Here is a 27,963-nt window from a genome sequence, read left to right as displayed (position 1 = left end):
TATCCTTTACTATCCAATCCTCCCTTATTACATAATACTCCCAAACCTAATCCCCCATTCAAACGAGCCCTTATGGGTATTAATTTTTATAAGGCGTTTACAAATGCAAACATAGTTTGTATTTTGCATTATGCGCATTATCTGGACCTATTGTTTCTTCAATTCGCATTCACCATTATCTTACCTTTAGACATATGATTGTATTTATCTATGTATGGCTCCGAAATCTTTGGTTCGCTACCTCTGGATCTATGGTTATGGCGAGAGTGATCCCTAGTCTTCACCTAGCCTGCATAAGGGAACACCGCTAAAAGGCCACACTGGAGGAGCTCGGGAACATCGCTAAAAGGCCACATTGGAGGAGCTCCAGAATGGCCCTCCGGCATGAGGATGTGAAATGTGCAGAGCTAGAAGGAAAGTATTAGGGTTCTAGTGGGGGAGAAGCATGTACCTCTTTAGGGTTGCCATCAAGGGATATTTATAGAGGCCTCCTTACTTGCTCTCTAAGTTTGCACATGTGCTCAGCACGCGTCGGCCGATGTCACCCTGATGTCAGGATTAGGGTTTTGTAACCGTTTGGGGTATGAGTTGGCATCCCCATGTGCGCTCATCATTATCCTTCAGCGTAACCGCCGGGCGTGATGTCACAGACGCCACCCTGGCATGAAGCGGTTATTCACATGTGCACGTGCTGACATGCCTGGGTATGGCCGAGCCTAAGAGCTCGGCTCCGGCGGCAGCATAAGTTCCTTGCTAGGAGATTCTAGGGACGTTCCCTGACCGGGCTCGGCCGTGGCCGAACCTAAAAGTCCAGCAACTTGGCCTAGCTCGACAGCAGCCCAAGGGGTCGAACTCTGAATGTCGGCGACTGGTACCCCGGCCTGGCCCTAGGGTATGCCTTAAAGCCCACGCCTGCAACCAAACCAGCCATGGTAATCCGAGCCGTGTAGTTCGGCCCACTACAATCTATGTATAGATAAGTAGAACATACTTATTAAGTGTCTTTCTGTGCACGTTGAAGTAAAGAAAAGTTATCAGTGTGTGGGCACGCGCCCCGGAAATTCCATTTGAAAAATCGGGCGCGGCCCCTTTTTTGTTGGAAGAGCGCGGCGAAACGCCTCGATTCAGAGTCGCCACTCGGGTTTTAGCGGTGAAAGCACCCAAGGAACCGAACTCGAAAACGTTTGCCACGTTTGTTTGATTTTGAAAAGGCTTGTAGACTGGACCGTCGTCACCTTCGATATCTGAGGTTCGGGAGCCATGTTACGAGAGGGGAAGGGTTTTATGGCACCCCTCTCGCCCAATCCGGAGATCGGTCTCTACTCGGGCATTTTATAAAACGTTTGCATTTTTCTCTCATTTGATCATTTTTTAGCCAGTTAGGGCGGGGGAACAGTTAATGGGGGTTAAAACTTTAACAAGTTGTGATTATGTGACAAAATGTTTATGAATGGCTTGATTGCAATGCTAAATATAGATTGAGAACAAGCACTGAGCAAACTGGGCAAATTGCAGTACGCTGCCCCGCAGGGGGCATGAGCAAGTTCTAACAGCATGCACTGGCCGAGCCACTGCATGTTGATATGACTTGCGCACGCCACTGTCAGACTGGCGTACTCCACTCATCTGGTTCCACAGTCCTTGTTTGCAACCCTCTGGACTCTGGAAAAGGACCAGCGCACACCCAGGACAAACCATGCAGTTAAATAAGCAGGATATAAATATTTACAGACAGCTGGGATGGCTTGAAGCCATGAACATAGACAAGAAATCCCCTAAACAGAGTGGGAACAGAAAAGAGGCCAAGACTGAACTAAGATGCAAAGGCCAGTCACTGGATTTTGGCCTTAACTGCCGTACGGCAGTCATGGACGGCCGTACGCACGTTTGACCCTAATCCAGTGCTTGGCTTTTACATCATCTGGGCTCTGGAACATGACCAGAAGGATCCCAGAGGCCTTCCAAACAGATAAAGAATAAGCAATATCCTGTATATCTAAACAGTTCTAAACATACAGAAAGCAATAAACTGGTTATTTAGCATGCAGGGGTGATTGACAGAAAAATGAAACAACAGGAATGACGATCCATGATCCCCACACCAGTTGTGCTCGTACTGCCATGACTGGCGTACGGCATAGAATTACTGGCGTGCGCCATGTTTGATCTGATACGATTGTTATATTTTTACCAGTTCAAGGCCAGGACTAGTATTGTTTACTAGCCTGGGCCTTGCTGGTTCCCCTCAGGGGCCGTAAACAGAAAGGGATGCAAAGGTGGTATACCTTTTTGAGTGTTGAAGTTTGAAGGTGGTTTAGAACCTAGAGGTTGAAGATGAATGTGGTATGGTGACTGGATATCAGTGGAGGTATATGGAAGTGAGCCTCCTTTCTTTCTCTTTCAATGGAAGAATAAGAAGAGAAGCAAGAAGAGAGGAAAGGGGAACTCTTTTCTTTCTTAATGATGCTAACCCCTTGCAAATGAATGCAAAGGGGGGTATTTATAGGGGAGAGAGACTGAGATCAGTCTGGGACCAAGGCCTTGTTTGGCTGGTTGGAAGAGGAAGGGAGCCTTCCATGCATTAAATGCATGGGACTTGGCTTGATGGGGGGTGTAGGAGAGAGGGGGGAACGGGTCTGCCGAAAGCGATCATCAGGGACACTGTGGCCGACGTCAGGGTGGCCAAAAAAGTCCCGCCCAAGTTGCTGCATAAAGTTGATTTGACTGGGTTTGACTGGCGTGCGCCAATTCTTACTGGCGTGCGCCAGTATAAGCTGGACCACTGGTCGATGACTGACACGTGGCTGCTTACTGGCGTACGTCACCAAGACACTGGCGTATGCCAGTTGGGTTTTGCTGGGGCCGTTTGGCTCGGGTTTGAAGGGTTTGAAATGGGTTTTGGGCGCTCAAGGCTTAAGCACACCCTTGTCCCTGATCTGTTTTCGACTATAATCATCATTGGGGAAATAAAAGATCGATAAATGACATTATCCGGACAGTCCAGAATGGGGTGTCTACACAGTGTATGCTGATTGAATGAGTGGAGAGGTGATATCTCAATTTTCTAATATATTGTTATACTGTTCACGTTGTGGGCACGCGCCCCGGAAATTTGCTTGTGAAATCGGGCGCGGCCCTTTTCGGGTCTGGAAAAGCGCGGCGAAACGCCTCGATTCAGAGTCGCCACTCGGGTTTTAGCGGTGAGAACACCCAAGGAACCGAACTCGAGAACGTTTGCCACGTTTGTTTGATTTTGAAAAGGCATAGACCGGTCCGTCGTCACCTTCGATATCTGAGGTTCGGGAGCCATGTTACTAGAGGGGAAGGGTTTTATGGCACCCCTCTCGCCCAATCCGGAGATCGGTCTCTACTCGGGCATTTTTATAAAACGTTTGCATTTTTCTCTCATTTGATCATTTTTTAGCCAGTTAGGGCGGGGGAACAGTTAACGGGGGTTAAAACTATAACAAGTTGTAATTTATGTGGCAAAATGCTTATGGATGACTTGATTGCAATGCTAAATATAGATTGAGAACAAGCACTGAGCAAACTGGACAAATTGCAGTACGCTGCCCCGCAGGGGCATGAGCAAGTTCTACCAGCATGCACTGGTCGAGCCACTGCATGTTGGTTTGACTTGCGCACGCCACAGAAAGACTGGCGTACTCCACTTATCTAGTTTCACAGTCTTTGTTTGCAACCCTCTGGGCTCTGGAAAAGGACCAGCGCACACCCAGGACAAACTATGCAGTTTAATAGAACATAACATATACATTTACAGACAAGAGAGATGGCTTCAAGCCAAGAAAAGTAGCATAATACCCCAAAAACAGTGTGGGGATATAAAAGGGGCCAAGATTAAACTAAGATGCAAGGGCCAGTCACTGGATCCTAGTTTTAACTGCCGTACGCCAGTCATGGACTGCCGTACGCACGTTTGACCCTAATCCAGTGCTTGGCTTTTGCATCATCTGGGCTCTAGAACATGACCAGAAGGATCCCAGAGGCCTTTTGAGTAGACAAAGAGTAGGCAATAACTACCATATCTAAACAGTTCTAAATATACAGAAAGCAGTAAACTGGTTATTTAGCATGCTAAGGTGATCGACTGAAATGAGAGGTAACAGAAATGAGGATCCATGATCCCCACGCCAGTAGTGCTCGTACTGCCATGACTGGCGTACGACATATATATATTGGCGTGCGCCAAGGTCCATCTCATACGTTTGTCGTATTTTACCAGTTTGAGGCCAGGACTAGTATTACTTACTAGCCTGGGCCTTACTGGTTCCCCTCAGGGGCCGAAAACAGAAAGGAATACAAAGGTGATATACCTTTTTGGGTGTTGAGGTTTGAAGGTGGTTTTGAGCCTAAAGGTGGAAGATGGATGTTGTATGGTTACTGGATATCAGTGGGGGGTATATGGAAGTGGGTTGCTTTCCTTTCTCTTTTAATGGAAGAAGAGAGATAGAGAGCAAGGAGAGGGGGGATGAAGAGAGCTTTTCTTCTTAATGAGGCTAACCCCTTGTAAATGAATACAAGGGGGGTATTTATAGGGGAGAGAGACTGAGATCAGTCTGGGACCAAGGCCTTGTTTGGCTGGTTGGAAGAGGAAGGGAGCCTTCCATGCATTAAATGCATGGGACTTGGCTTGATGGGGAGGTGTAGGAGAGAGGGAACATCTCTGCCGAAAGTAATCATCAGGGACACTGTAGCCGACGTCAGGGTGGCACAAAAGTCCCGCCCGAGTGGCTGAATAAAGTTGATTTGACTGGGTTTGACTGGCGTGCGCCACTATTAACTGGCGTGCGCCAGTAAAAGCTGGACCACTGGTCGATGACTGACACGTGGCAGACAACTGGCGTACGCCTCCAAGACAATGGCGTAAGCCAGTTTGGTTTTGCTGGGGCTGTTTGGCTCTGGTTTGAAGGGTTTGAAACGGGTTTGAGAAAGGTTAAGGGCACTCAAAGCTCAAACACACCTTTGTCCTCAAACTGTTTTCGACTAAAATCATCATTGGGGAGATAAAAGATCGACAAATAACATTATCTGAGCAGACCAGAATGGGGTGTCTACAGAAGGCCCCCTTTGACGGCACTTGATGCACCTTTGACTGGAGACAAGTAACGTCAAAGGTTTCCTAGACACCCTCTTCAAGGCTATCCAGAATGCAAGAATTTTGAAGAACCTGTTTGATTCGACGTTGGGGCGGATAGACCGCTGCTTCGCTGTCTTTGATAGACAGATCACAGAATGTGGACTCTCCTGGGGAATGATCCTTTTGCAAAAGCATCGACTCTGTTAGGGAAATAAGATATTTGGGCAGGTGGACCGTCGTTGATTTAGAAATTGGACGGACAGCCCGTTGTTGAACTGAAATTGGACGGACAGACCGTCGTTGATTTGAATTTGGACGGCTAGATCGTCGTTGATTTGAATTTGGACGAGTGGATCGTCGTTGATTTGAACTTGGACGGATAGATCGTCGTTGATTTGAAATTGGACGGACAGACCGTCGTTGGTTTGAAATTGGACGGATAAATCGTCGTTGATTTGAATTTGGACAAGTGGATCGTCGTTGATTTGAAATTGGACGGATAGATCGTCGTTGATTTAAATTTGGACGAGTGGATCGTCGTTGATTTGAACTTGGACGAATAGATCGTCGTTGATTTGAAATTGGACGGATAGATCGTCGTTGATTTGAATTTGGAAGGATAAATCGTCGTTGATTTGATTTTGGACGACCTCTGCTTGGGAATGGGTCCAAAGCTTTTCCAAAATGAGTCGGGTTTCCACTTGAGGATGCATTTCAGCATGGGACATGGATTGGGCCTGAGGCCCACAAATTACTGGCGTACGGCACCAACAGACTGGCGTACGCCACCATTCTCAGAGATCCGAGCCCAGATCCGAGCCCAGACCCGGCCCGATCGTCCCATACGTCGTATGAGTTGCTGAACCAGTGCAGAAAACCGCCATTCGTCCCGTTTTGAACTCCGAACTCTCAAAACTCTCTCAAAACCTATCACACTCTCACTCAATCTTTCATCTCATCCATTATTCACTCAGCCCACCCCATCTATGGCAGAATCCGGTGAAGGTGGCGGCAATGGCGGTGCCGGAGAAGGAAGAACCCAAACAAGGGGTGAAATCGAGGCCCCAAGACCACGAATCAACGATCAAACGATGGTAGGGGCTTCGTCGAGCATCGGCGCAGACGGTACAGGCGGCGACGACGGCGGCGGTGGTGGCCATGCAGTAGAGGTTGGCGGTGGCGATGGGCGGCGTACGCCAGGGGGAGCGGGGTGTACGCCAGGTTCTGCTGGTACAGTGGGTCCTCACGTTCGGCGATTGGACCCACAGAGCGGTGTAGAAGGTGTGGTGATCACGGGCTTGGGATCGGCAGGGGCCGGCGGCAGTGGTGATGGTAGCGATCGACCGGAGACACCGGTGAGAGATCCGGCGAGGGGCAAGGGTCCCGTGGTTGAGGAGGGTGCATCCGGAGAGGTACCCATGGAGGAGGTGGAGTTCAGGCTTGCAGTAGGGTCTTCGGCACATGTACCCATCACTCGAGGGGATTTTGCCGAATTTGTGTCCGAGGAGGAACTTGGCCGGTTGCTCCGGGAGAATCCGGGGGTGGTGGCTGCTGTGTTGGCTGTTTGGGAGGACAGGACCCGGCAGGTTGAGAGGGCGCAGGAGGAGGAGCGCTTGAGAGAGGAGGCCGAGAGGGCCAGGGCCGAGGAGGAGGCTCTTGCGAGTGAGACCGAGGCGGCCGAGGAGGCCCAAAGGGAGGTGTGGTCTTTTGAGCGGGCGGTGACGCTTGCAGAGTCCATACGGCTGGCCCCCCGTGCTAGGTTTGACGCGGCCACGTACGCTTTGCCCGAGCCACACGTGTTTATTCCGTCTGGGGTTGATAGCCTTGCACCTTTGAGGGAGAGCTACGACGCAGAGCTTGTTCTGAGAGACCCACAGAGACACCTGTCCGTGAACTGGGCGCAGGTATTCCTTTGAACTCACTTTGATGTGCATGCTTTGCCACTTGAATCAATATGTAGTTCTGAACCGTTGTAGCTTGAACTGTAATGCGTGTAGGCCAGGACCTTGAATTGTAACTTGACTGAGTCGGTAGGACTTTGAGCAACATGCCTCGACTTTGAAACCTTGACTTGAATGACAGAACACTCGAAGTAGTTGAATCGACTTGTAGGATGCCTATGACTTTGACAAAACGGTTAGTGCCAAACTCGAATCGACCCTAAGCGGCTTTGACTTGATAGGGTTGTCCTTCGAACTTGAACTCGACTAGATAAATTGCCATGACATGTTGAACGCCCGGACGACGTGCCTCGTAATTTGTATCGACCATATTGATAAGCTGAAAACTCGTGCAATCGACTGAGAGATGTACCCTGAGAGAAAAGAGGCCCTGTAGCTCGGAACCTGACTAAGAAATACCTTCGAATTGATTCGACTGATAGCAGAACTGGATAGAATAATACAAGTGCCTGGTAGCTTTGTTCGACCCTTATGACGCCTGTTTCGACTGTAGAGTTACTCTTTGATATTCTGAATTCGACTAACTGTTTGGATTGCAATTACTGATGAAACTCTTTCTGCTATCTGTCTTTGTTGTGCAGAGGGGGGCGGCCAGCACTCGGGGCCATGGAGGTCCAGCGAGCTCGCTTGAGTTGTACAGGAGCTTGCCCGAACGAGTTAGGGCCTTGGTTGACGAGGCAGGGTTCCGGCCGTTTATCCTCACGCTGACGGCCGTGAAGAGCGACCACGCTCTGTTGACCGCGCTGGCCGAAAGGTGGTGGGATTCCTCGAACACCTTTCACCTGCTGATTGGGGAGATGACGGTGACTCCGTCGGACTTCGCAGCGCTCACTGGCCTGAGGGTAGGAGGAGAGCCTATCCCGTTTGACTCAGAGATTTACAGGGATCCCGAGGCTCTGGAGTGGTTCTTAGGGCAGGCGCCAGCGGGTGAGGCAGAGACCATCCATTATGACCAGTTCAAGCGGTATTTGCATGGGAGGGAGCCGGACTCGGAGTTAGAGGCAGAGCAAATGGCGAGGGCCTACTTGCTGTACTTGTTCGGGGCTACCTTGTACCCGAACAAACGATCCATGGTGCACCTGTCCTACTTGCCGGCCCTCCATGACTTAGGCGCAGCTTCGAGGTTTGACTGGGGAGGAGCAGCTCTGGGTGCCTGCTATGGTTTCATGGGAGAGTTCTCGCGCGGGAAGAAAGCGACGGCCGGCTACTGGAGAGTGTGGGAGGTAAGAAATAAAGCCTGTCATTTACTTCCCGCTTTTCCATTTCTTGCACTCGTATTTGATTTGCATATGAACTGTATTTTGATGCTTTGATTGTCTGACCATTTGCAGCTGTGGGCCTATGAGGTGCTGAAGATGTACCCGCCGGAGAATAAGTGCCCGAACCTGAGGATGCTCCCTCGTGCCATGATCTGGGGTCCCATGTATAGCGGCAAGAAGAAGTCGAGAGGGAGCCTCCTAGCCTTCCGGTCGTACCTGGACGAGCTGTCGGGTACTCAGGTATGTAACATGCCAAACTGATCATCCTGTCCTTTAGAATTGCTTTAATGCTGTCGCTGACGCTTTAAAATCTGTGCCATTGTCTTGCAGGTAGATTGGAACCCGTGGAGTAGCGCCGAGCCTGAGCCTGAGTACCTAGCACGGAGCAGGGTGGTGACAGCGAGCCGGGTGCTGTTGGAGTCTGCTTTTGGGTGGCGGTGGTACCTGGGTGACCGGGTGACACGGCAGTCACTGGGCTCTCTTGAGTACCAGGTGCCTGGGCCACTGCCTCCTCACGCTTCTCATAAGGACAAGTACACGCTGGCCGAGCTGAGGCGTTTCACTGTTCCGGCCGGGCTTGCTGCCTTTCTGAGGCCTGGGCGCGACTATGCTGTCTACTGGAGGCAGAGCTTGGCTAGGACGCTCGGAGTGTTGAAGCATGTTGCCGTGCAGAGCGAGACACTTGAAGCTGGCGAGGAGAGGCGGAGCTGGGAGAGCAGGGCAGCTCAGCCGAGAGAGAGGAGCGACTATGCTACAGCGACGGGGCTGCCTCGGCTTTCTTGGACCCTAGCCGTGCGGGATGCGGAAGGAGAGGAGGCCGTAGTTCGGTTCGAGCCCGCCAGGACAGACCCAGCAGAGATCACAGGGCCGGTAAGACATTCCTTATCCTTTTGTAGTTCCCGTATTTCACTTTCAGTATGTACGCTTGGCTTGTCTTCTGATTTTGCCCCAAAACATGCCACAGGCTCCAATAGAATGGGTACGGGAGGCAGCTCGCCTGATGAAGGCCATGGAGAAAGAGTTTCACAGGATAGCCGGCGGCGCCTCTTTGCAGTTGCACTACCCACCACCAGCTCCAGCTCCCGTTGAGCAGCCTCAGGTATAATTTTTTCCTTTTACTTTTGACTAGAATTGCTTTTGACGTTCCCTGCACTCAGCATTTCAATATATACAATATGCACAATGTATGCTAACTGAATTGAATGACCATGCAGGGACATGCTAGGGCGGCTCCTAGGAGGAAAAGCGTGCGGCCTCCCTTGGCAAAGAAGGCAGCTTCGAGCTCCTCCCGGCCAGCGGCAAGGGTGGAACGGGGGGTGCAAATCACTCCGGCCAGCGATGAGCTCCAGTTTCGTCGGGAGCTGAGGAAGAGGCCTGCAGAGAAGAAGCTTGCCGATGGACCCTCGCAGAAGAAAAGGAGAGAAGAGGAAGAAGCAGAGGAAGAAGAAGAAGAGGGGACGTCCCTCAGCAGCGGCTCTGACTCGGCGAGCGATCCCAGGTTCCGAATAGACCCTCGAGAGGTAGAGGACAGTGAGGATGACGACGACGAGGACCTTTTTGATGACTGAGGGCTATCACCGAGCCTTAGTTTGTTTTGCCAGATACTTCGACGTTCTGAGTAGCTACTTTGATACTTGGTGCTTTTGACGGGGCCTGCGTGCCTCTTGATTCTGTGGGCGAGTGTGCCCTGACACTTTTAGTTCTACCCGAACCGTTGTGCCGCTTGATACTTGATACATTTCCACCGTTTACATTTGGACACAGTAGTATATAACATAAGCATTTTCTGTTTTATCGTTTTCCCATTACTTTGGTGAGACTTGGTAAAGGAAAAAGAACAAAACATCCGCTAATATCCAACATGCATTGATGAATGCTCTGAATCGACAATAGACACTTGTATATGCACATAATCGACTTAGCTCGAAGAAAAGATGGACAGAAAAGTCCTATGATACGACACGTATCCCAGACACGCGGGGGATACGGGAGTTTTGGGCGCTGGTAGGCCGAACTCCAAGATTCTCCCCGGGGAAAGAAATTGACCCTTGTAAAAGGCAACATAGGTTTAGAGAGACCTGCGCAAACCATCAAAACCGGCAGAATTGCCCCGGCGCGAGGAAAAACCGATGAAAAGCTAAAAATGTCACAAAAATGGACATAAGACGCCAAAGATGACTCGATATGGTCCCGGACCAAAACCGACACCCCCACACAGTCACATAAGGCCTTTGTAACGTGTATGGTATGACAAAACTTGGCAAGAGCCCCGGAAACGAGTTTTGACCACCCGTATCCTTGATTTTAGCTTGAAACGGGCCACCGGGGGTCCAAACTCTTCATCGGGCATGGCTTTTAGAATCCGACGCCTTCTCACAGTCTCAAATGATGTTTATGGCTTGTAGGAACCCACAAACGGTCAAAACCAGCCCCGGAATCGAAAACGAACATGCGGAGGCAGTAGCTGCTGCAAACTGGTTTCTGGTGAATCCTACTGGCGTACGCCAAAAAAGAAGGCCCGTACGCCAGTAAGTGGAGGACACGGACATGCCAGTTATAAACTGGCGTACGCCAGGTTCTTGAACGCCAGATCCACTTGACTGACCAACTGTCCTTTTTCAGGGGCCACTTTGTTTTTACTCCCACACGGTTTGCACACGGTTCTGAGTTCTCAGGGGGCAGTGTCCTTTGCAGAGGAGAGGTTTGATGGTTTGTTGGTGATGAAAGGGCAAGGCAAAAGCCTATAAAGCTGAGGCATAGGTATTGTAGTTTCCAAGACTGCATTGCTTCCCCTTTTCCCTAGTATACCTCAACACCTTCCATGGATAACCCCCTCCCGACTTTACTTAGGCCCTGGTTAGCGCAATTTCTAAGCGTTGACTGGCTCAATTTTCAATACCACGGCCTTGCCTCGTTCCGCTTTCTTCGACATGTGCCCCTTCGCCCAGCGCTCCTGCAGGCTGCTCTTAGGTTCTGGGATCCTGACGTCCATGTCTTTCGCTTTGGCGACGACGAGATGTGCCCCACTGTCGAGGAATTCCAAGCGTACCTTCGGACCTTCTCGTCCCCTACGCTTGTAGTTCCGCCCTACCAAGCGAGCATGCCTAAACTGTTGGCCAGTTCACTCAACATTTCCCAGGGCCTGGCGAATACTATCCTCGAGGGTGGCCAAATGAATATCATGCGGCTGATCGAGATGTACTGCCCGGACGGCGATTTGGATAATGATGACGCTCAGGCGCCGCCGCTTCGCCTTGGTAATCTGCTTGCTTGCCGCTTATTTGCTTGTGCCGGCCCACGGGCAGGCTAGCCCTTCACTTGTGAGCGTTGCTGCCCAGATGGGGGCACGAAGGAATGTGATCCCTTTGGTCTTGGCTGAGACACTCTTGGGTTTGGACTTGGTGTATACGGGCCAGTCGGCCGTTTTCAGCGGCAGCCCGCTTTTGCTTCAGGTAATCTCACTCAGCTCACCTTTTTTCGGTTTTTCACACGTTCTCATTTTACCTCGACGCTCGGCTTAGGCTGCTCCCTAGCTCCTTACTTGTCTTTTCGCTCAGGTTTTGTCTGACTTCTTACTTGTCTTTTCCTCTCATGCAGTTGTGGCTGTCGGACAAGCTGCATCTATTGCATCCTCCGGTGGCGGGCTGGAATCTCTTTCCGAAGAGGATTCATCAAAGGGAGATGCGCTACCCTGACATGGACACAGAAGGCTGGTACGAGTTCATGCGGCAAATGCAGCCTGACGAGATTGCCTGGAGGTGCCCTTGGCTGGACCTTCCAGACATGGCCATTCACTCCGATGGGTTCGACAGGGTGGTGATCGCGGGACTGTCGAGCTTTACTTTCTACATTCCTGGCCGTGCTCTTCGACAGCTGGGCGCTTCTCAAGAGAACCACCGCATCAGCATTGGGGACTTCCGTGTCCTGAATTTCAACGCTCAAACACTCAACGGTTACCAGCGGCGCTGGGGCCTTAGAGCCCTTCAGGCTGAGATGCCGGATTTTTCAACAGGGCTGAGGAGTCGCTACAGGCAGTGGCTGAGAGCCGATGTGAATGCAAGGGAAAATATTGACTGACTCCGGGCCACTCTGCTATGCTTAGAATAAACTGCGAGCCGTTAGGCTTCTTAAGCATTTTGTTCTATTTTTCATGCTTCACTGTTTTAAGGCTTTTATGCTCAGCTTATGTATTAGAAATAGCAATTTGCAATAAGGTTAAAAGACGATGGGTTTCCCCCTTTTCTGATTCACTTCAGTGCAACCTTGACTTGCGCTCGGCCTCCTCAAACTGCGATGTGGACCCAAAAATGTCGAACCTGGATCGAAATTTTGATGGAATGTGACCGAATCTCAAGGTGAGATTGCCTATGTATCCCTTTTCAGGGAAGCAGGTCAGAACGTAGTTCAGGCTAAGGTTCGCTCGTGTGTTTTACCTCTCCTTTTACGCTCTAACTTTTGCCTAGCACCGCCCTTTCAGGTTTTCGGCCTAGCGAGCTTTTGACTCTTGCCTATTTATTTTTGCCTAGAACCGCCTCCTTAGGTTTTCGGTCTAGCAGGCTGCTCTAACTTTTGCTTGGAATCGCCCACCCTTGTGGTTTTCGACCCAACGAGCATCTCTCAGGGATAGTAACGTTTGAGTTAATCCAGGTTGACCAGGGTGTTGAATTCATTGCCGTCGAGGTCAGTGAGTTTAGCAACACCCCCGGATAGGATGGTCTTAATGATGTACGGCCCGGATCGCTTCGGCCTGAACTTCCCGCGGGGATCGAACATTGGGGCCCGGATCTCCTTTGTAACCATGTCTCCTTCGACTAAGCCCCTGGACTTCACCTTTTTGTTGAATGCTCGAGCAACTCGACGCTGATAACCCTGAACATGATACAAAGCCCGGAGCCTTCTCTCATCAAACAACATCAACTCGATAAATCTTCCGCTTAACCAGTCAGATTCCTCAAGACCGCTTTCGACCATGATTCTCAGCGACGGTACCTCAAGCTCGATGGGAAGTATTGCCTCCATCCCATAGACTAAAGAGAAAGGAGTTGCACCAGTTGAAGTGCGGATAGACGTCCGGTACCCCCAGAGGGCGAGAGGCAGCTGCTCGTGCCAATCCTTTGCAGACTCGTAGTCTTCTTGATGATCATCTCGACATTCTTGTTTGCAGCTTCGACCGCTCCATTTGTTTGCGAGCGATAGGTCGTTGAATGGTGGATCTCGATACCAAATTCCTCAAAGAGTTCCAAAACCCTTCCCTTGAAATAACTCCCGTTATCTGACACAAAAGCCTGAGGAACCCCGTACTGATAGATGATGTTCTTTCGGATGAACTGAGCAACCTGAACCGTTGTCAGCGTCTTATAGGACTCGGCTTCGACCCACTTGGTGAAGTAGTCTATCGCCACCAGTATGAACTTATGGCCGTTTGAAGCAGACGGTCTGATCATCCCAATAACGTCGATGCCCCAAACAGAGAACGGCCATGGTGAAGTCATGCCGTACAACTTAGACGGAGGGACATGCTGCAAGTTCGCGTGGATTTGACATTTGTAACAGCGCCGGACGTAGTCGATGCACTGCGCCTCCATTGTAGACCAGTAATAACCCTGCCTGAGGATTTTCCTAGCGAGCATGACGCCGCTCATGTGAGGCCCGCAGACTCCTTCGTGAACCTCCTCCATTATCCTTGTTGCCTCGACGCCGTTGACGCAGAGCTTGTGCATCCCGTAGTGCGACCTTCGATACAGCTTCCCCCCACAGATGATGTACTGAGAAGCTAGCCTTTGCAAAGCAATCCGATCCTTTTTTGTGGCCTCGGTAGGAAACTCGCCACGCTCCACAAAGTTCCAAATGTCATGGTACCAGGGTAGGCCATCATCAACATTATCAATGGCGTTGACATACTCGTAAGTAGGCAAGTCCCTCTGTTCAATCACGATCGGCCGCAACTTAACACCTATCGGAAGTTCGATCATTGAAGCCAAAGTCGCCAAAGCATCGGCGAACTGATTCTTCAAGCGTGGGACATGGGTGAAAGTCACCTTATTGAAGCGAGGAATCAGTTCTTCCAAATCTTGGTGATAAGGCTTCAGCTTTTCCTCAAGAACCTTCCAATCTCCATTGGCTTGGGAAACCACCAAGTTCGAATCGCCAATTACTTCTAACTTCTCGACTCCTAAAGCGATGGCAGCTTCCATTCCGACGATGCAGGCCTCGTACTCGGCTTGATTGTTGGTGACATCGAAATTCAGTTTGAAGGCGAGCGGAATGTGAGCACCGGCGGGCGTGATTAGCAACACTCCAATCCCAAAACCCCTCTGGTTAGCAGCCCCATCAAAGTAGAGCGTCCATACTTCCTCGACCACTGTTAGAACCTCCTCGTCGGGGAAAGTGAAATCCACGTCTTCCGGGCCGTCGATCGGGTGATCGGCTAGAAATTCGGCCACAACTCGCCCTTTTACAGACTTCCTCGTGACATGTTGGAGTTCGAACTCAGCTAGCAGAAGCAACCAACGTGCTAGCTTATGGGTGAGCGCAGGCTTCTCGAATAGGTACTTGATAGGGTCCATCCGAGAAATCAGTCTCACCGAATAGGCTAGCATGTAGTGTCTAAGCTTTCTGGTAGCCCAAACTAGCGCCCAATACGTCTTTTCCAGAAGGGTATAGCGCTCCTCAGATCCAACCATCTTCTTGCTCAGATAGTACACAGCCTTCTCGACCCCATTGCTTCCTTCCTGTGCTAGCAGACATCCCATGGCTGTTGAAGAAACAGACAGATATAGAATCAAAGGTCGACCCGGCGTTGGCGGCATCAGTACTTGTGGGTTCTGCAAATACCTCTGAATAGACTCGAAAGCGGCCTGGCATTTCTCTGTCCATTCGAATGGGACCCCCTTTTTGAGCAAATGGAATAACGGCCCGCAGGTTAGAGTCAACTTGGAGATGAACCTGCTGATGAACTGGACCTTCCTTAGAAAACTTCGCACACCTTTTTCAGACTTGGGCGGCTCCATCTCAAGAATCGCTTTGATTTTGGAAGGATCCACTTCAATTCCCCTCGCGGTGATCAGAAATCCCAACATCTTGCCTGACGTGACCCCGAATGTGCACTTTTGTGGATTCAGACGCACGTTGTATTTGCGAAGCCTTTCGAGAAATTGCCTGAGTGACGGAAGATAGTCCTTTTCCTCCTTTGCCTTCACGATCATGTCATCGACGTAGATCTCGATGGTCTTATGGATAAAATCGTGAAACAAGGTCGTTTGAGCCCGTTGGAAAGTGCACCCGGCGTTCTTCAACCCAAAAGGCATCTTCACATAGCAGTAAGTGCCCCATTCTGTGACAAACGTCATTTTCTCTTGGTCCTCGGGTGCCACAGAGATCTGATTGTATCCGGAGAATCCGTCGACAAAAGAGAGCAAGGCATGTCCCGCCGTGTTGTCCACAAGCACGTCAATGTGTGGCAAGGGAAAACTATCTTTGGGGCTTGCCTTGTTTAAGTCCCTGAAGTCGACGCAGACTCGGATCTTTCTATCCTTCTTAGGGACAGGCACGATGTTGGCCACCCACTTGGGGTATTCTACAACCCGTATGAATCCCGCATCGATCTGCTTCGTAACCTCCTCCTTGATCTTCTGAACCCAATCCGGCCTCATCCTGCGGAGCTTCTGTTTGACGGGGACAGCCCCAGGCTCCAACGGGATTCGATGCTGCACTAGTTCAGGATCAATGGCGGGCGTATCTTTGTGAGACCACGCGAAAACCTCGAGAAATTCCTTGAGAAGCTCGATTGTTCCGGCATGATTTTTCGGGGATAGATTTGCACCGATTTGCATCATGTGGGGGTCATCCTCGTCTTTCAAATTTACAAAAATTACTTCTTCTTTTAGAGGCTGAGCACGCCTTTCGTCTTCCTTTTCGATGAGGGAACGCAACTCAGCCGGGATGTCCCCGTCGAAGTCTGTTCCTTCATCGTCAGGGTCGACACAGTTTATATAGAAGCTAGCAAAGTAGTCAGAAGTAGGGTCATGCATTTCATAAAACCCTACAGGGTTGCCAAGTACAACAGACTCGAACTCGAAGTAAAAGCTACGACGTGGAGGGCCAAGAGGCACAAACTCCGACTCTGAGCTAGACTTAGACTTGACAGACTCTGTGTCAGACTCAGACTCATCGTCAATGCATGTTAGACGCGGAGTGAAAATGCAGTTATTGAGACTTCCCTGTGCCTTCACGATGAGAGAGGTAGGATCCTCGAGAGCTTTTGAGGAGTCGGGCCCGAGCATCAGCACCTCAGCTTCTTCGCCCTTGCCAACCAAACCTACTTGGGAGAACAGCATCTCCAGACCCCCTTGATCAAAAGTTTTCAGCCAATCAAACTCTTCCTTGGTCTGACCCAGCTGCTTCTCGAACTCTTTTTTGGCCAGTTTTTCTTCGGCCGTCTCTTCATCGGACCAGGTGTCCGCAGCAAAGATTTCAAATCCCGGCAGCCAAGTGGAAGTCTCCGGGTCCTAAAACGGCTCTATCTGTCCTGAATAAGCAGAGCCTCCTCCTTCTTGCACAAAGTAGCTGTTGGGGTTACCAAAAAGGGTTCGGGGTTTTCCCGTGTCTTTCCTCTTTTCAGCGTCTTTGGCCGGCGGAGTGTAACCAAGACCAAAGCGACCTTTGTTGGAAGGAAAGACAGGGAACTCAGCGATCCCTTGTTGGTTGACCCCGAGTCCTAGGCCCGGCATGAATGACATCTTCCTCATCATTTCGAGGACAGTTGAGCTTATGGTGAAGTCATCATCCATGGCGATGGCGAGGACTGAGCCAGATGTGTCGAAAGAGAATCCCCCGAAGTCTGAGTCTTCTTCCCCGTGCATTATGCCCAAGACAGGCGTGTCATCATCCGTGAGCGGGCGGATCCCAGAGTCCGCGCAGATCGTTAAAGTTCCGGTAGGCAGCCCCAGCATGACTTTTTGGTGCAGGGTTGAAGGTACGGCCATGATGTCGGCCCTATGAAGCCATGGCCTGCCCAGCAGCAGGTTAAAGGTGGCAGGGACGTCGACCACGTGGAACTCTACGTCCATCTCGAAGCCCTCAGCATCCAGTTTCAGCATCAGAGTTCCTTCCACCATGCGACGAGTACTGTCGTACGCCTTGACGGCCAGATTGGAGGGCGTTAGGTCGCTTTTTGAGAATCCCAGACGACAGGCAACCCTCATTGGGCAAACGTTGATGGCCGAGCCGTTGTCAATTAGCACGGTTGGCACCCAATGCCCCCGGCACTTGACGGTGATGTGCAGCGGGCGGTTGTGAGTAGTTCCTTCGACTGGCAGATCCCTCTCGGTGAATGTGACAGAGTGCTTAGAGAGAAGTGGCAGCACGAGGGCAATCATGGCCTCGGGAGTGATGTCGATCGGTACTGTGAGCCGGGCCAACGCGGAGGACAGCTTTTCACGATGCTCATTTGATGACGATATCAAACCCCAGATAGAGACAGCGGCCGGAATTCGTTCGAGCTGTTTTAAAATGGCGTCTTCTTCTGGAACCCCATTTGGAAAGAGCGGATCAGTTCTTTGAGCAGCGGGAACAGTGGCTTTCTGACCGAGCGGATTGGACGAGCTTCCAGCCTGGAGGTTGGATGGCTGAAACACTCGGCCGCTCCTAGTGACGTTGGCCACATCCCACCAAGACGATGAGTCAATAGAATCCCACAGATCGGCCGGTACTTCTTCCAGCTTGCGCTTCCCTTTGTCCGTTGATGCCACCGTTGCAGACGAGTCTGTCCCCAGAGCGACGTCCCATTGCAAGTCCTCCATCGCTAGACCTTCCCAAAAGGCAGGATCCTGTGCAGCCTCTTCTTCAAATGGCGCTCCCGGGTTAGTGACGAATGGAACGTCCCAAAATCCTCCATCAACGAGAGCAGCATTGACGGTCCACACTTCGTTCCCCATGTTCCGGTCGACAATGTTGTCGACGTCCCAAATATCAGCAGGCGGTGGGGTCTTAACGGTTTCTTCCGCATCCCAGAGGTCGGCCGGAAACGCATCCAGGACCATGATTGAGCAGTCATCTCCGGGAGCAGAAATAATAGGGCGAGGCTGTTCCACAGAGACAAAGTCGAGAGTAGGATCAAACTCATGGACGCGCCAGTCGACCGTGTCGGCAATTGAATTCACCAAGGGTAACATGGCGCTTAGTGGGCGACGGATATCGGGCACAATCTCCCCTTCTCGGAATTGGTCCCAGTACTCCTCACTGATGTCATTTTGGTTCACATCGGCCTCGAGACCCTGACCCAATTGCCATCCATCAGGCTGTGGATCCCACACATATTCCTCGGCTTCCACTTCGACTTGGTTTAACTCGGGCTGGTAAAAGAGCGCGAACAAAGAGAGACCATCCAGAGGGTCAGCCTGCGCCGCGTTCCATTCTACCTGCCACTGGTCTAGCCATATTTGATTGACCTAAGGGTGCGCGGGGAATCCCATGTTATACTGTTCAGTCCAATCACTGCAAAGCTCTTCCCACTCCTTGGCTTTGTCCTCCATGGCCCAACCGGCCGCCATCATGTTAATGCTTGGTTCGGAGGGAAAGGGTACAACTGGTCTTGGGTTAATGGTTGAGGTAATATGGTTGGTGGGGTTGAATATGGTGGAACTGAGGTTTATCTGGTTCACTTGAGGGTTAAGGTCATGTTTGGGTAAGGAGTTGGAGATGACATTGGGCTTTGTGGGTGGAGTCGGAAGGGTGCCACTGTCCACCAAATCCTGTATCGCATGACGGAGGCGATAGCAGGAGTCAGTGTAATGGCCGGGCATTTGGTGATACGCACAGAAGGCGCTGGGGTTATGGCTAGGGGGTGGATTTTGAGGAAGTGGAGTTGGGGCTAGAGGCCTGAGGTGCCCGGTTTTGATTAGCTTCTCCAACACCGAGGAGAGAGGTGCCTCGAAATTGGCGAAGTTACGGGGTTGGTTGCGGTTTCGGGGTCTTTGAGGGGTTTGAACTTGGTTGATGTCGGCAATGTGGTTAGAGCTTTGGGCAGAGGGGTTGTTGGCAGAGTTCGCGTTGGCGTAGCTGTTGCCACCGAACAAAGCAGTGCTGTTCCCGGTGTATGCACGGGGCTTTGATTTTGAGGCTGAGGTGGAGGAGGAATTGTCACTTCTGGGCAAGACGCCGGTTTGAAGAGCTTCTTCGATGGCCAGCCCGGAGTCATAGACGGTTTCGAAGTTTGCGCCCTGAACCAGCACGAGGTTTTTGGCGAAGTCGGGCTGCAGATTACGGGAGATGATGCGGATCTGATCCTTCTCGCTCGGGCGATCGGGCATGAGAGCGGCCTTGGCTCTCCATCTTTGGATGAAGTCTGCAAAGGACTCCTTTGCAGTCATCTTGGTGGATTCCAACTCCCGAGTGGTCATTTTGAGTTGGGCGTTGTAGCTATACTGAGCATTGAAGGCCGTGCCGATGTCCTCCCATGTCCGTCTCTTGGAGATGTCGAGCGATAGGAACCACTGGAAGGCGGGACCAGCAAGAGTTTGCGGAAACAGCTGAGCCATGGCATCCTCCCCGACGCCGTGCAGCTTCATGGCTCCATGATAGGCCAACAAGTGAGTTTTCGGGTCTCCAGTACCGTCGAACCTTGCAAAGTCGGGCATTTTGAACCGATCGAGCAGCCGGGCATTCGGAAATGGGCAGAGGCGGTCCATGTCTAGTACTCCCGACCCCTTTCTTTCGGATTTGGCAACGGCTTCTTCCAACTTGGCCATTTTGGCGACTAAGGCTGCCATTTCTGGGCTTGGAGCGGGATTCTCAACTAGTGGCTCCTCCTGGCCAGTGGCTCCCTGTTCACGCCTTTCACCGCCTTCCCCTCCTACTACAAGGGGAAGTCGCTCCTCGATTAGGGTTTGAAGATTGGCCATAGAGGCGTCGGCCTGGTCGGCTCTTTGTTGCATGATAGCCAGGTTGCGCTGCAGATCAGCTAATACGGCTGCAAGATTCGGAGGTGGGACGTCCGCCATGGCTAGTGCTTCTGTTTTAACAAGCTTGGGAGATGCTGGCGGAGATGGAGTAGACGGAGGGGACTCGTGCGGAGTAGTCGGTGGTGAATCCTCTCGTGACACAGTGCAGGCCAGAGCTTCCGTTGCGGTTGACTGAAAGACGAACCCCAAATCAGATCCTCAAACAGACTCGACGAACGGTCCCAAGTAGGTTTGGCTCTTGATTTCGGAATTCTGATTTGACATCGGCATGACTAGACGGCAAAGTACAAGAGCTCAGTGACAGCCTGCAGTCATTTTATTTGAAAGAATCGACAAGAATGGAAAAATGATCATGCCAACGTCGTCGGTGTCCTCCTAGACTCTAGAACTAGGGGGGAGTCTGTTTTACGCCACTCAGACAGTTGCCATGGAATCCTCGGATTTTCTTTTCGACAGTGTATCCTTGATCGAATCGAATGTTACTAAGGGATGCCAAAACAGCCTAAGCCTTTTGATTTCCTCCCTTCTCGAAGTTTCAAAGTTTGATTTTGGAACAACTCGGTGTAGATGGCATGATACCGTAACCGAGCTGGCATAAGCAGCACTGTGCCGGAGCCTGGTGTAAGTGATTAGCACTTTTAACCCGAGCGGTGTAAGCATCATGCCATTCTCTCCGTTGCTCCAAGTTTTCGGTTTGAAACCTCGATGGGGTTTTAGACAAGGACTTAGGAAGTATCAATTTCCCGAAGTCTCATTGATTAAGGATTTGAAAATTTTGGTAACGTGCAACATCGAGATGCACGACTCGTCATCGGTCCAAGGCAATGCCGAACGGGCGCAAGACAGACTCGACAAAAGATATCCTAAAAGCCGCCTTAGCATGCTCCTACGCAAAAACGGTCATGAATGTATGTACAAGCATGCGATAAGGAAAGCGGTAACACATAGACAGGATATGGGGTTAGAAACAAGTAATCCTACCCTGCGGGTTCCTGTCTTATGTTGAAAGGTTCTAGTGCTTTGTAAACGCTGTAGAGGCCGGTTTTGGCTTAAAGGGGTTCCTCTGACTAGAGCTGCGATATACCTCCCATTGCAACGCGTGGAGCAAAGCAATGGTCGAACGGTAGTACGACTCATCATCATCCAAGGTTGTTGGGCATTCGAGGACCCCGGGCTCCAGTAAACTGTGCCGGTTACCCAAAACACCTCAACGGGGCTGACCAACCATCGCTACGAACGGAGAATGCCGAAAAATGATTCAATGAGAGAGAAATGCAAACGTTTTATAAAAATGCCCGAGTAGAGACCGATCTCCGGATTGGGCGAGAGGGGTGCCATAAAACCCTTCCCCTCTCGTAACATGGCTCCCGAACCTCAGATATCGAAGGTGACGACGGACCGGTCTATGCCTTTTCAAAATCAAACAAACGTGGCAAACGTTCTCGAGTTCGGTTCCTTGGGTGTTCTTACCGCTAAAACCCGAGTGGCGACTCTGAATCGAGGCGTTTCTCCGCGCTTTTCCAGACCCGAAAAGGGCCGCGCCCGATTTCACAAGCAAATTTTTGGGGCGCGTGCCCACAGTGGCGACTCCGCTGGGGACCATTGCGTTGATTGATATTTGGCGATTAATACATAATTGAACAATTCTCAAAAGCTTGTCAAAACAGCACGCTTCGCGCTGCTGAAGAACGGAGTGGTAACGTAACAGGATCTCAGCATCCGACCAATCCGAATTGGAGCTTTTTCTATTGTTCTCTTGTGTAGTTTTCTCCAAATATCAATTAACAAAAGTGAGCCAAGCTTCAAAAGGCATTTGTTTTCAAAAGCGTTGCATTTCTCTCTCATTGAATCATTTTTCGGCATTCTCCGTTCGTAGCGATGGTTGGTCAGCCCCGTTGAGGTGTTTTGGGTAACCGGCACAGTTTACTGGAGCCCGGGGTCCTCGAATGCCCAACAACCTTGGACAATGATAAGTCGTACTACCGTTCGACCATTGCTTTGCTCCACGCGTTGCAATGGGAGGTATATCGCGGCTCTAGTCAGAGGAACCCCTTTAAGCCAAAATCGGCCTCTACAACGTTTACAAAGCACTAGAACCTTTCAACATAAGACACGCGTGACTGACTGACCTTGTCCTTCCAGGAATATTTTGACACTGGCTCAAAGTTACACTGTGTATGCAATTGACCTTTTTGGTTTTGGCGCTTCTGATAAGCCTGAAGGATTTTCATATACCATGGATGTATGGGCTTAGGTATATCCCTCACCATGCTTGAATTCATGTCTTCTGAATGAATTTTCGGCCCCTTAGAATGACATTGTTGTCTCACCCATACGGACTCAATGTCAGCAGTTAATTTTGGATTTCTTGGATGAAATTGTGCAAAGGCTGACTGTACTAATAGGGAACTCCGTTGGTAGTCTTGCTTGCGTTATTGCTGCCTCGGGTTTGTTGTCTTGTTCTGACTGAGTGCATGATGTTTATCTCGTTTTTGAATTATTATTTGAACAATTTAGTCGGGAAACCTTTTGATAGGTTGACGCTTGACATGTTGGTTTGTTTTCTCCAACCAGATTCTAGTCAGTCCCTGGTTCGAGGGCTTGTTCTCTTGAATTGTGCAGGTGGCATGAACAATAAGGCAATTGTTGATGATTGGAGAATTAGGCTGCTGTTACCTTTGTTTTGGGTTTTTGACACCTTATTGAAGCAAAGGGCAATTGCTTCTTTCATCTTTGAGCGTGTCACCCAAAGGTGTGTTGTTTGTTAGTCATTATTATTTTTTATTGGCATTCTGGAATATTAGTGGGATGAATGTGAAAAATTCATGGTTCATGGCTATTGCAGAGATAATATGAGGAACATCTTACTGTCTGTTTATGGAAATTAGGAATCTGTGGATGAAGACCTGATAGAGGTATAATGATTCCCTTGCAATATATGTTTTTGGTACCGAGTCAATGATAAGGGTCATAACACATGTAAGAACCTCGGGGACTGGATTGATGTCAAGATAAATAATTTAACTAACTAAATGGGCTAAACATAATCTAATTTAAGTTGAATTTTAAAACTTGAGACATTGTCATGCTCTGTTTGGTTAACCCCATTCTGATACACCACCTTATTCAACAATTCTAGTGAAATTTGCTTGGGCGAAGTCACTTGATTTTCTGGAATTATTAAATAAAGCAAGATGACGTTGATACTTTTTGTCACTGTTACCAACTTTAGATTGTTTTGTTTGATATTGTTGGGCCCATGTCTTACCAGCATAAGCTTTGGAAACAATTCCTTATCTAACTTCATATTTAAGCTTTGGCTCAGAAGGTATCGGGTTCAAGTCTCTTGGTTTGCATTTAGTCAACTTTTTGGTATGTTTGGTTCTGTGAACTCTGTTTAGTTTGCTTTTGTCGCTCCACGTGCAAGACAAAGTTGCATTGGACTTGGAGTGAGGGCATTGGATAACTTAATAGAAATGTTCGCCACATATCTTAACACTTGAGCATTTGAAAAATATTGGTGATTTTTGAGGGATCAGAAACTTGCAAAACCTAGATGGTGCAAACTGTGTCAATTATTTTTTTATTTTTCTAGAAAAGAAGTAGCATTAATGTGTACTTTTATACAACTTGATTGCGGAATGCCATACATTCCAATGAATGGTCGCGGACCTATCCCAGAGTAATCTATTCTTCAAGTTATGAAGGTGAGATCTTGATCATTAATAATGAATGTATGGGGAACACTAATTGATGAAGTAAAATTAAAAGTCAAGATGGTTTAAATAATTCAACATGGATGAATTTACCACACGAAATGATCAGAAGTCATATTTGAACACAAATTGTTGAAAGATGCAATATAAAACAGTGACTCATGAAGAACTATGATTCAGTGATGAGTATTTAAATAGAAGCCGCTGATGTGGGAACATAATTTGGCAGTAACAATAGACATTGTTTAAAACTATCAAAGGGTCATAAGAACCTTAACCCATTTGGAAATGCATCAACATAGGAAAGAATTGAATCAAAATGCAAGTACAAAGAATTGGAGTTTTCTCTTCCAAAATTGACCCATTTGGAAACACATCAACATAGGAAAGAATGGAATCAAAATGCAAGTACAAAGAATTGAAGTGTTCTCTTCCAAAATTGGAAGTTCAGGGAATTTAATAAGTACTCTTATTCTAGTTGAATTGAGGCTCTCTCTTTCTTGAGATGCACAGATGTATCTGAAAACATCATATGCACATGGTCTCACACGGTAGATGTGGAGCCCATACAAATCAAACGGTTCCGGGCACATGTGTGGCTAGATCCGTGCACGTCCATCTATATCCCTAGCATTCTTTCGGTTTGCACTATGATTGAGCAATGTTCAGCATGTATGCTTCCCCTATAAATGTGCAGATCATTAAGAAACCAGCAAATGATGAGGGGGCGCTTGATGCTTTTGTGTCCATAGTGACAGGACCACCGGGGCCGAATCCTGTGCAGTTGATGCCGAGGATCACCTTACTTGTTTTAGTTTTATGGGGTGACAGAGACCCATTTACCCCACTTGACGGTCCTGTTGGTACATACTTCTCGACTCTTCCTGCTCAAGTACCAAATATGAGCCTCTTTGTTCTGGAAGGCGTTGGTCATTGTCCTCATGATGACAGACCAGATTTGGTGCATGAAAAGTTGCTGCCTTGGCTTGACGATCTTCTTCCTGCTTTGTAATACATCACATTTTGTTTACCTCCTGCTTGCAGTTGTTGAGTATGTTATTTGATATCTCAATAGATTCAAGTCCCTCAATTAATCATTGACGATTTGATATTCTGCCGCACAAACAACGAATATGTCGTGTTGTAATAACATGGATTTTTTGCTCTGTTTGGCGTGCAGTCTTTGTTGTCAAATTTAAGAAGGTTATAATTACACACCAAGGCTACATATGTTCAGGGTTTAGGGATCAGGTGTACTTGTAGGTTTTAGGGAATGGGGTTTAGGATATAGGGGTTAGGGATTTTGGTTTAAGGCTTAGCGTATAGAACAAGTTGTTGTATGATACTCTGGATGACATGGTCTTTTAGAAAAGAAACAACGAACTCATAGGGACAAATGGTTTCAGGCCTGATTATTGGGGCACACTCTATCTGTCCTATTTTCTGGACTACCATTACCATTAGCCTTTCTAAAAGAATACTTGTAGGGGACATATGAACGAGTAATGCCTAAAAACGTGAAGGGGATTATACACAAAGGGCGGAGTTATGCAGCGTCGGTAGAACTGCCTGCTCTTCTCAATTTGAGGCACTCATCTTCCTCAATAGACGATGACTCGGTTAATTCTCTCTCTCTCTCTCCAACACCCAAACACACATAGAGACGTATCTTTTGTGTATGCTAATTGATCATTTTGACTGCATATTTTAGTATAACTTGGGCGGCCGCAGGGAGGATCCTAATCAAGCAGGCTATAAGTGGCGCATGGTTATAGCCTATGACGGCACTCGATTTTCAGGTGTTTCCTAACTTGTCTTTCACTAGTCAATTATTATTGCTATTGAAGAGTCCATAGACATCTAAGTTAGTATCAGATTAGTGGATGAGATTATGGCAATTCAAAAACAGAATATATTATAGGAGGTTTTATAATTGTTGTGATGGAATTTCACTCTTCAACACTTAGCTACAATACATATACATATATTTATATATGTGTATACTCTTTATAGCAGAGTCGTCACCGATGCAGTATTCCCAGTATGTGTTCTCTACTTAATATTTCATTGTCAACCATGGAAAAACACTCTTTATTTTGTCACTGTCTTGTTCTTGTGCATCATCTTTTGTGGATAAATTTGCACAAATTAATTACTTTGTCCCTACGCAAGTAGAAGACCACCAGCTTATACCTTGCACTATTGCAGATGTCATTGCTCTGTATGGCTTTGGATCTATCTTATTCGTTGTGTGTGGATATTGGTATTCTGTCTTCTTGGGTACTTTTAGTGTGGTCGGTCTGGTCTACAAAAAATGCCCAAAACCATATGGTTTTAGAGCTATGGTGTTCCAAAACCATATGTTTTCACTTTTCATTGTCTTGGTAATTATTAATGCCCCCCCACATTTCATTGAGTTGTCATGCTAGAGATATAAATAGTCATTGAAAATTTGGAGATGAGACCCACCGAGTGGGATAAGGGAATCCTTCCATTATTATTCTCCTTCTTTCTCTTAGTTTAAGAACCCCCAATAGAGACTGGTACGATTCGATACAATTTTTTCTCCATTCGGGTTTGATTATGTTGCAGCTTGATAATTCCGAGTAGTATTCTCAATGTCTCATTGGATGAACTGTATTGCATTGTTTCAGGTTGGCAATATCAGCCGCCTCCGCCAACCATACAAAGCATTGTGGAGAAAGCTTTAACTGAAATAACAAAACAAGAACGGAGGGATCTCCATTTGGTTGGAGCAAGTAGAACCGATACTGGAGTCCATGCGTGGGGTCAGGTATGAGTATTCTCTCCTCTGCTCTCTTGTGGGGATTGTAGTAACACATAAATCAGGTGAACTCAAATTGTATTTAGCTTCCAGGTGGCACACTTTGTTACTCCTTTCAACTATGACAGATTGGATAGCATTCATGCAGCCCTAAATGGTCTTCTTCCTTCAGATATCCGAATCAGAGAGATTAGCCCTGCAGCGCCTGAATTTCATGCTCGATTTTCAGCAAAGAGCAAGATTTATCACTACAAAATATACAACAGCAGTATCATGGACCCATTTCAGCGTCACTATGCTTACCATAACGTTTATAAACTAAATAGTGATGTCATGAGGGAAGCTGCAAAACATTTCATTGGGAAGCATGACTTTTCTTCTTTTGTCAATGCATCACACAATGATCGATCACCAGATCCAGTGAAGAAGATATTCCGCTTTGATATAACTGAAATGGTAATTGTGACTTGACCAAGCTATGTACCTTAGGTGATGGGATTTCTGGTTTTCTTCCTCTCTCCAATTTCTTTTTCGGTTTCTTTGCACGGATACACACCAATGATCGTTATGAATTTGACGGCTGACGTGTCATTTTTTAGGGACCTCTTTTGCAGCTTGAAGTCGAAGGCTCTGGCTTCTTATATAGACAAGTGCAAAACATGGTATAATTAGTTCTTTTGAATCTTTTGCTGTTCTCAGTTTTGTCATAGTCCGCCTATGTTGTTCTTAGTTTTGTGGAATTGATGATAGTTTTTTTCATGATCTTGTATGTGCGATTGGAACTTTAGGAGGTTAGTAGGAATGGGGCATTTGGAGTGTAGCCTGTAATGCTTTAAGATCATTTGAAATCTACTCTGACAGGTTGCTTTATTGCTGCAAATCGGAAGGGAAGCAATTCCACCTGACATCGTTCCCAAAATTTTGGCAACTCGAAATCGCAAGGAGCTTGCAAAGGTTGCTTTACCTGCTCCACCGCATGGCCTGTGTCTTGTAAGTGTCAGTTACAATGAAGAACACTTGCGGCTTCCGGCAGGTTGCTCTTCAATTAGTTTTGGTAGGCATCATAGCATAAGCAAATGCAAGCTACCATTTTTCTAAGATATTCTTATGTATGGCAGTAGGGGAATGCTAGAAGCACATGTTTTAAATTCTCCGGGAATTCTATCAGATGGTCAATTGGAACT

At 48.4% G+C, this 27,963-nt stretch overlaps 2 protein-coding genes across 3 annotated transcripts in view; both read left to right on the top strand.

Moving 5' to 3' along the window:
• LOC131311310 (pheophytinase, chloroplastic) overlaps nt 1–25,160 on the top strand; it is a 27,851-nt gene extending 2,691 nt beyond the window's left edge. The window contains 5 exon segments of the mRNA XM_058338710.1: nt 22,421–22,532; nt 22,632–22,725; nt 22,853–23,030; nt 23,124–23,193; nt 24,692–25,160. Of these exon segments, the coding sequence (XP_058194693.1) occupies nt 22,421–22,532; nt 22,632–22,725; nt 22,853–23,030; nt 23,124–23,193; nt 24,692–25,006 (769 nt within the window). The 3' untranslated portion in view covers nt 25,007–25,160.
• LOC131311311 (uncharacterized) lies at nt 22,898–27,963 on the top strand. Of its 2 annotated transcripts, XM_058338711.1 has the most exons (8): nt 22,898–23,030; nt 23,124–23,193; nt 25,482–25,613; nt 25,706–25,793; nt 26,649–26,788; nt 26,873–27,235; nt 27,379–27,441; nt 27,641–27,963. In XM_058338711.1, exons 3-8 carry the CDS (start codon nt 25,500–25,502, stop codon nt 27,875–27,877), a joined length of 1,005 nt encoding a protein of 334 aa, XP_058194694.1. In that variant the 5' UTR covers nt 22,898–23,030; nt 23,124–23,193; nt 25,482–25,499; the 3' UTR covers nt 27,878–27,963. The 2 variants fall into 2 exon arrangements, with proteins under 2 accessions (XP_058194694.1, XP_058194695.1); XM_058338712.1 differs by lacking the exon at nt 25,482–25,613.

This window comes from Rhododendron vialii, chromosome 12a (assembly GCF_030253575.1).
Source record: "Rhododendron vialii isolate Sample 1 chromosome 12a, ASM3025357v1".
Lineage (NCBI taxonomy): Eukaryota > Viridiplantae > Streptophyta > Magnoliopsida > Ericales > Ericaceae > Rhododendron > Rhododendron vialii.
Note: the sequence above shows the minus strand (reverse complement) of the source record. Positions and strands in the feature narration are given on the sequence as shown.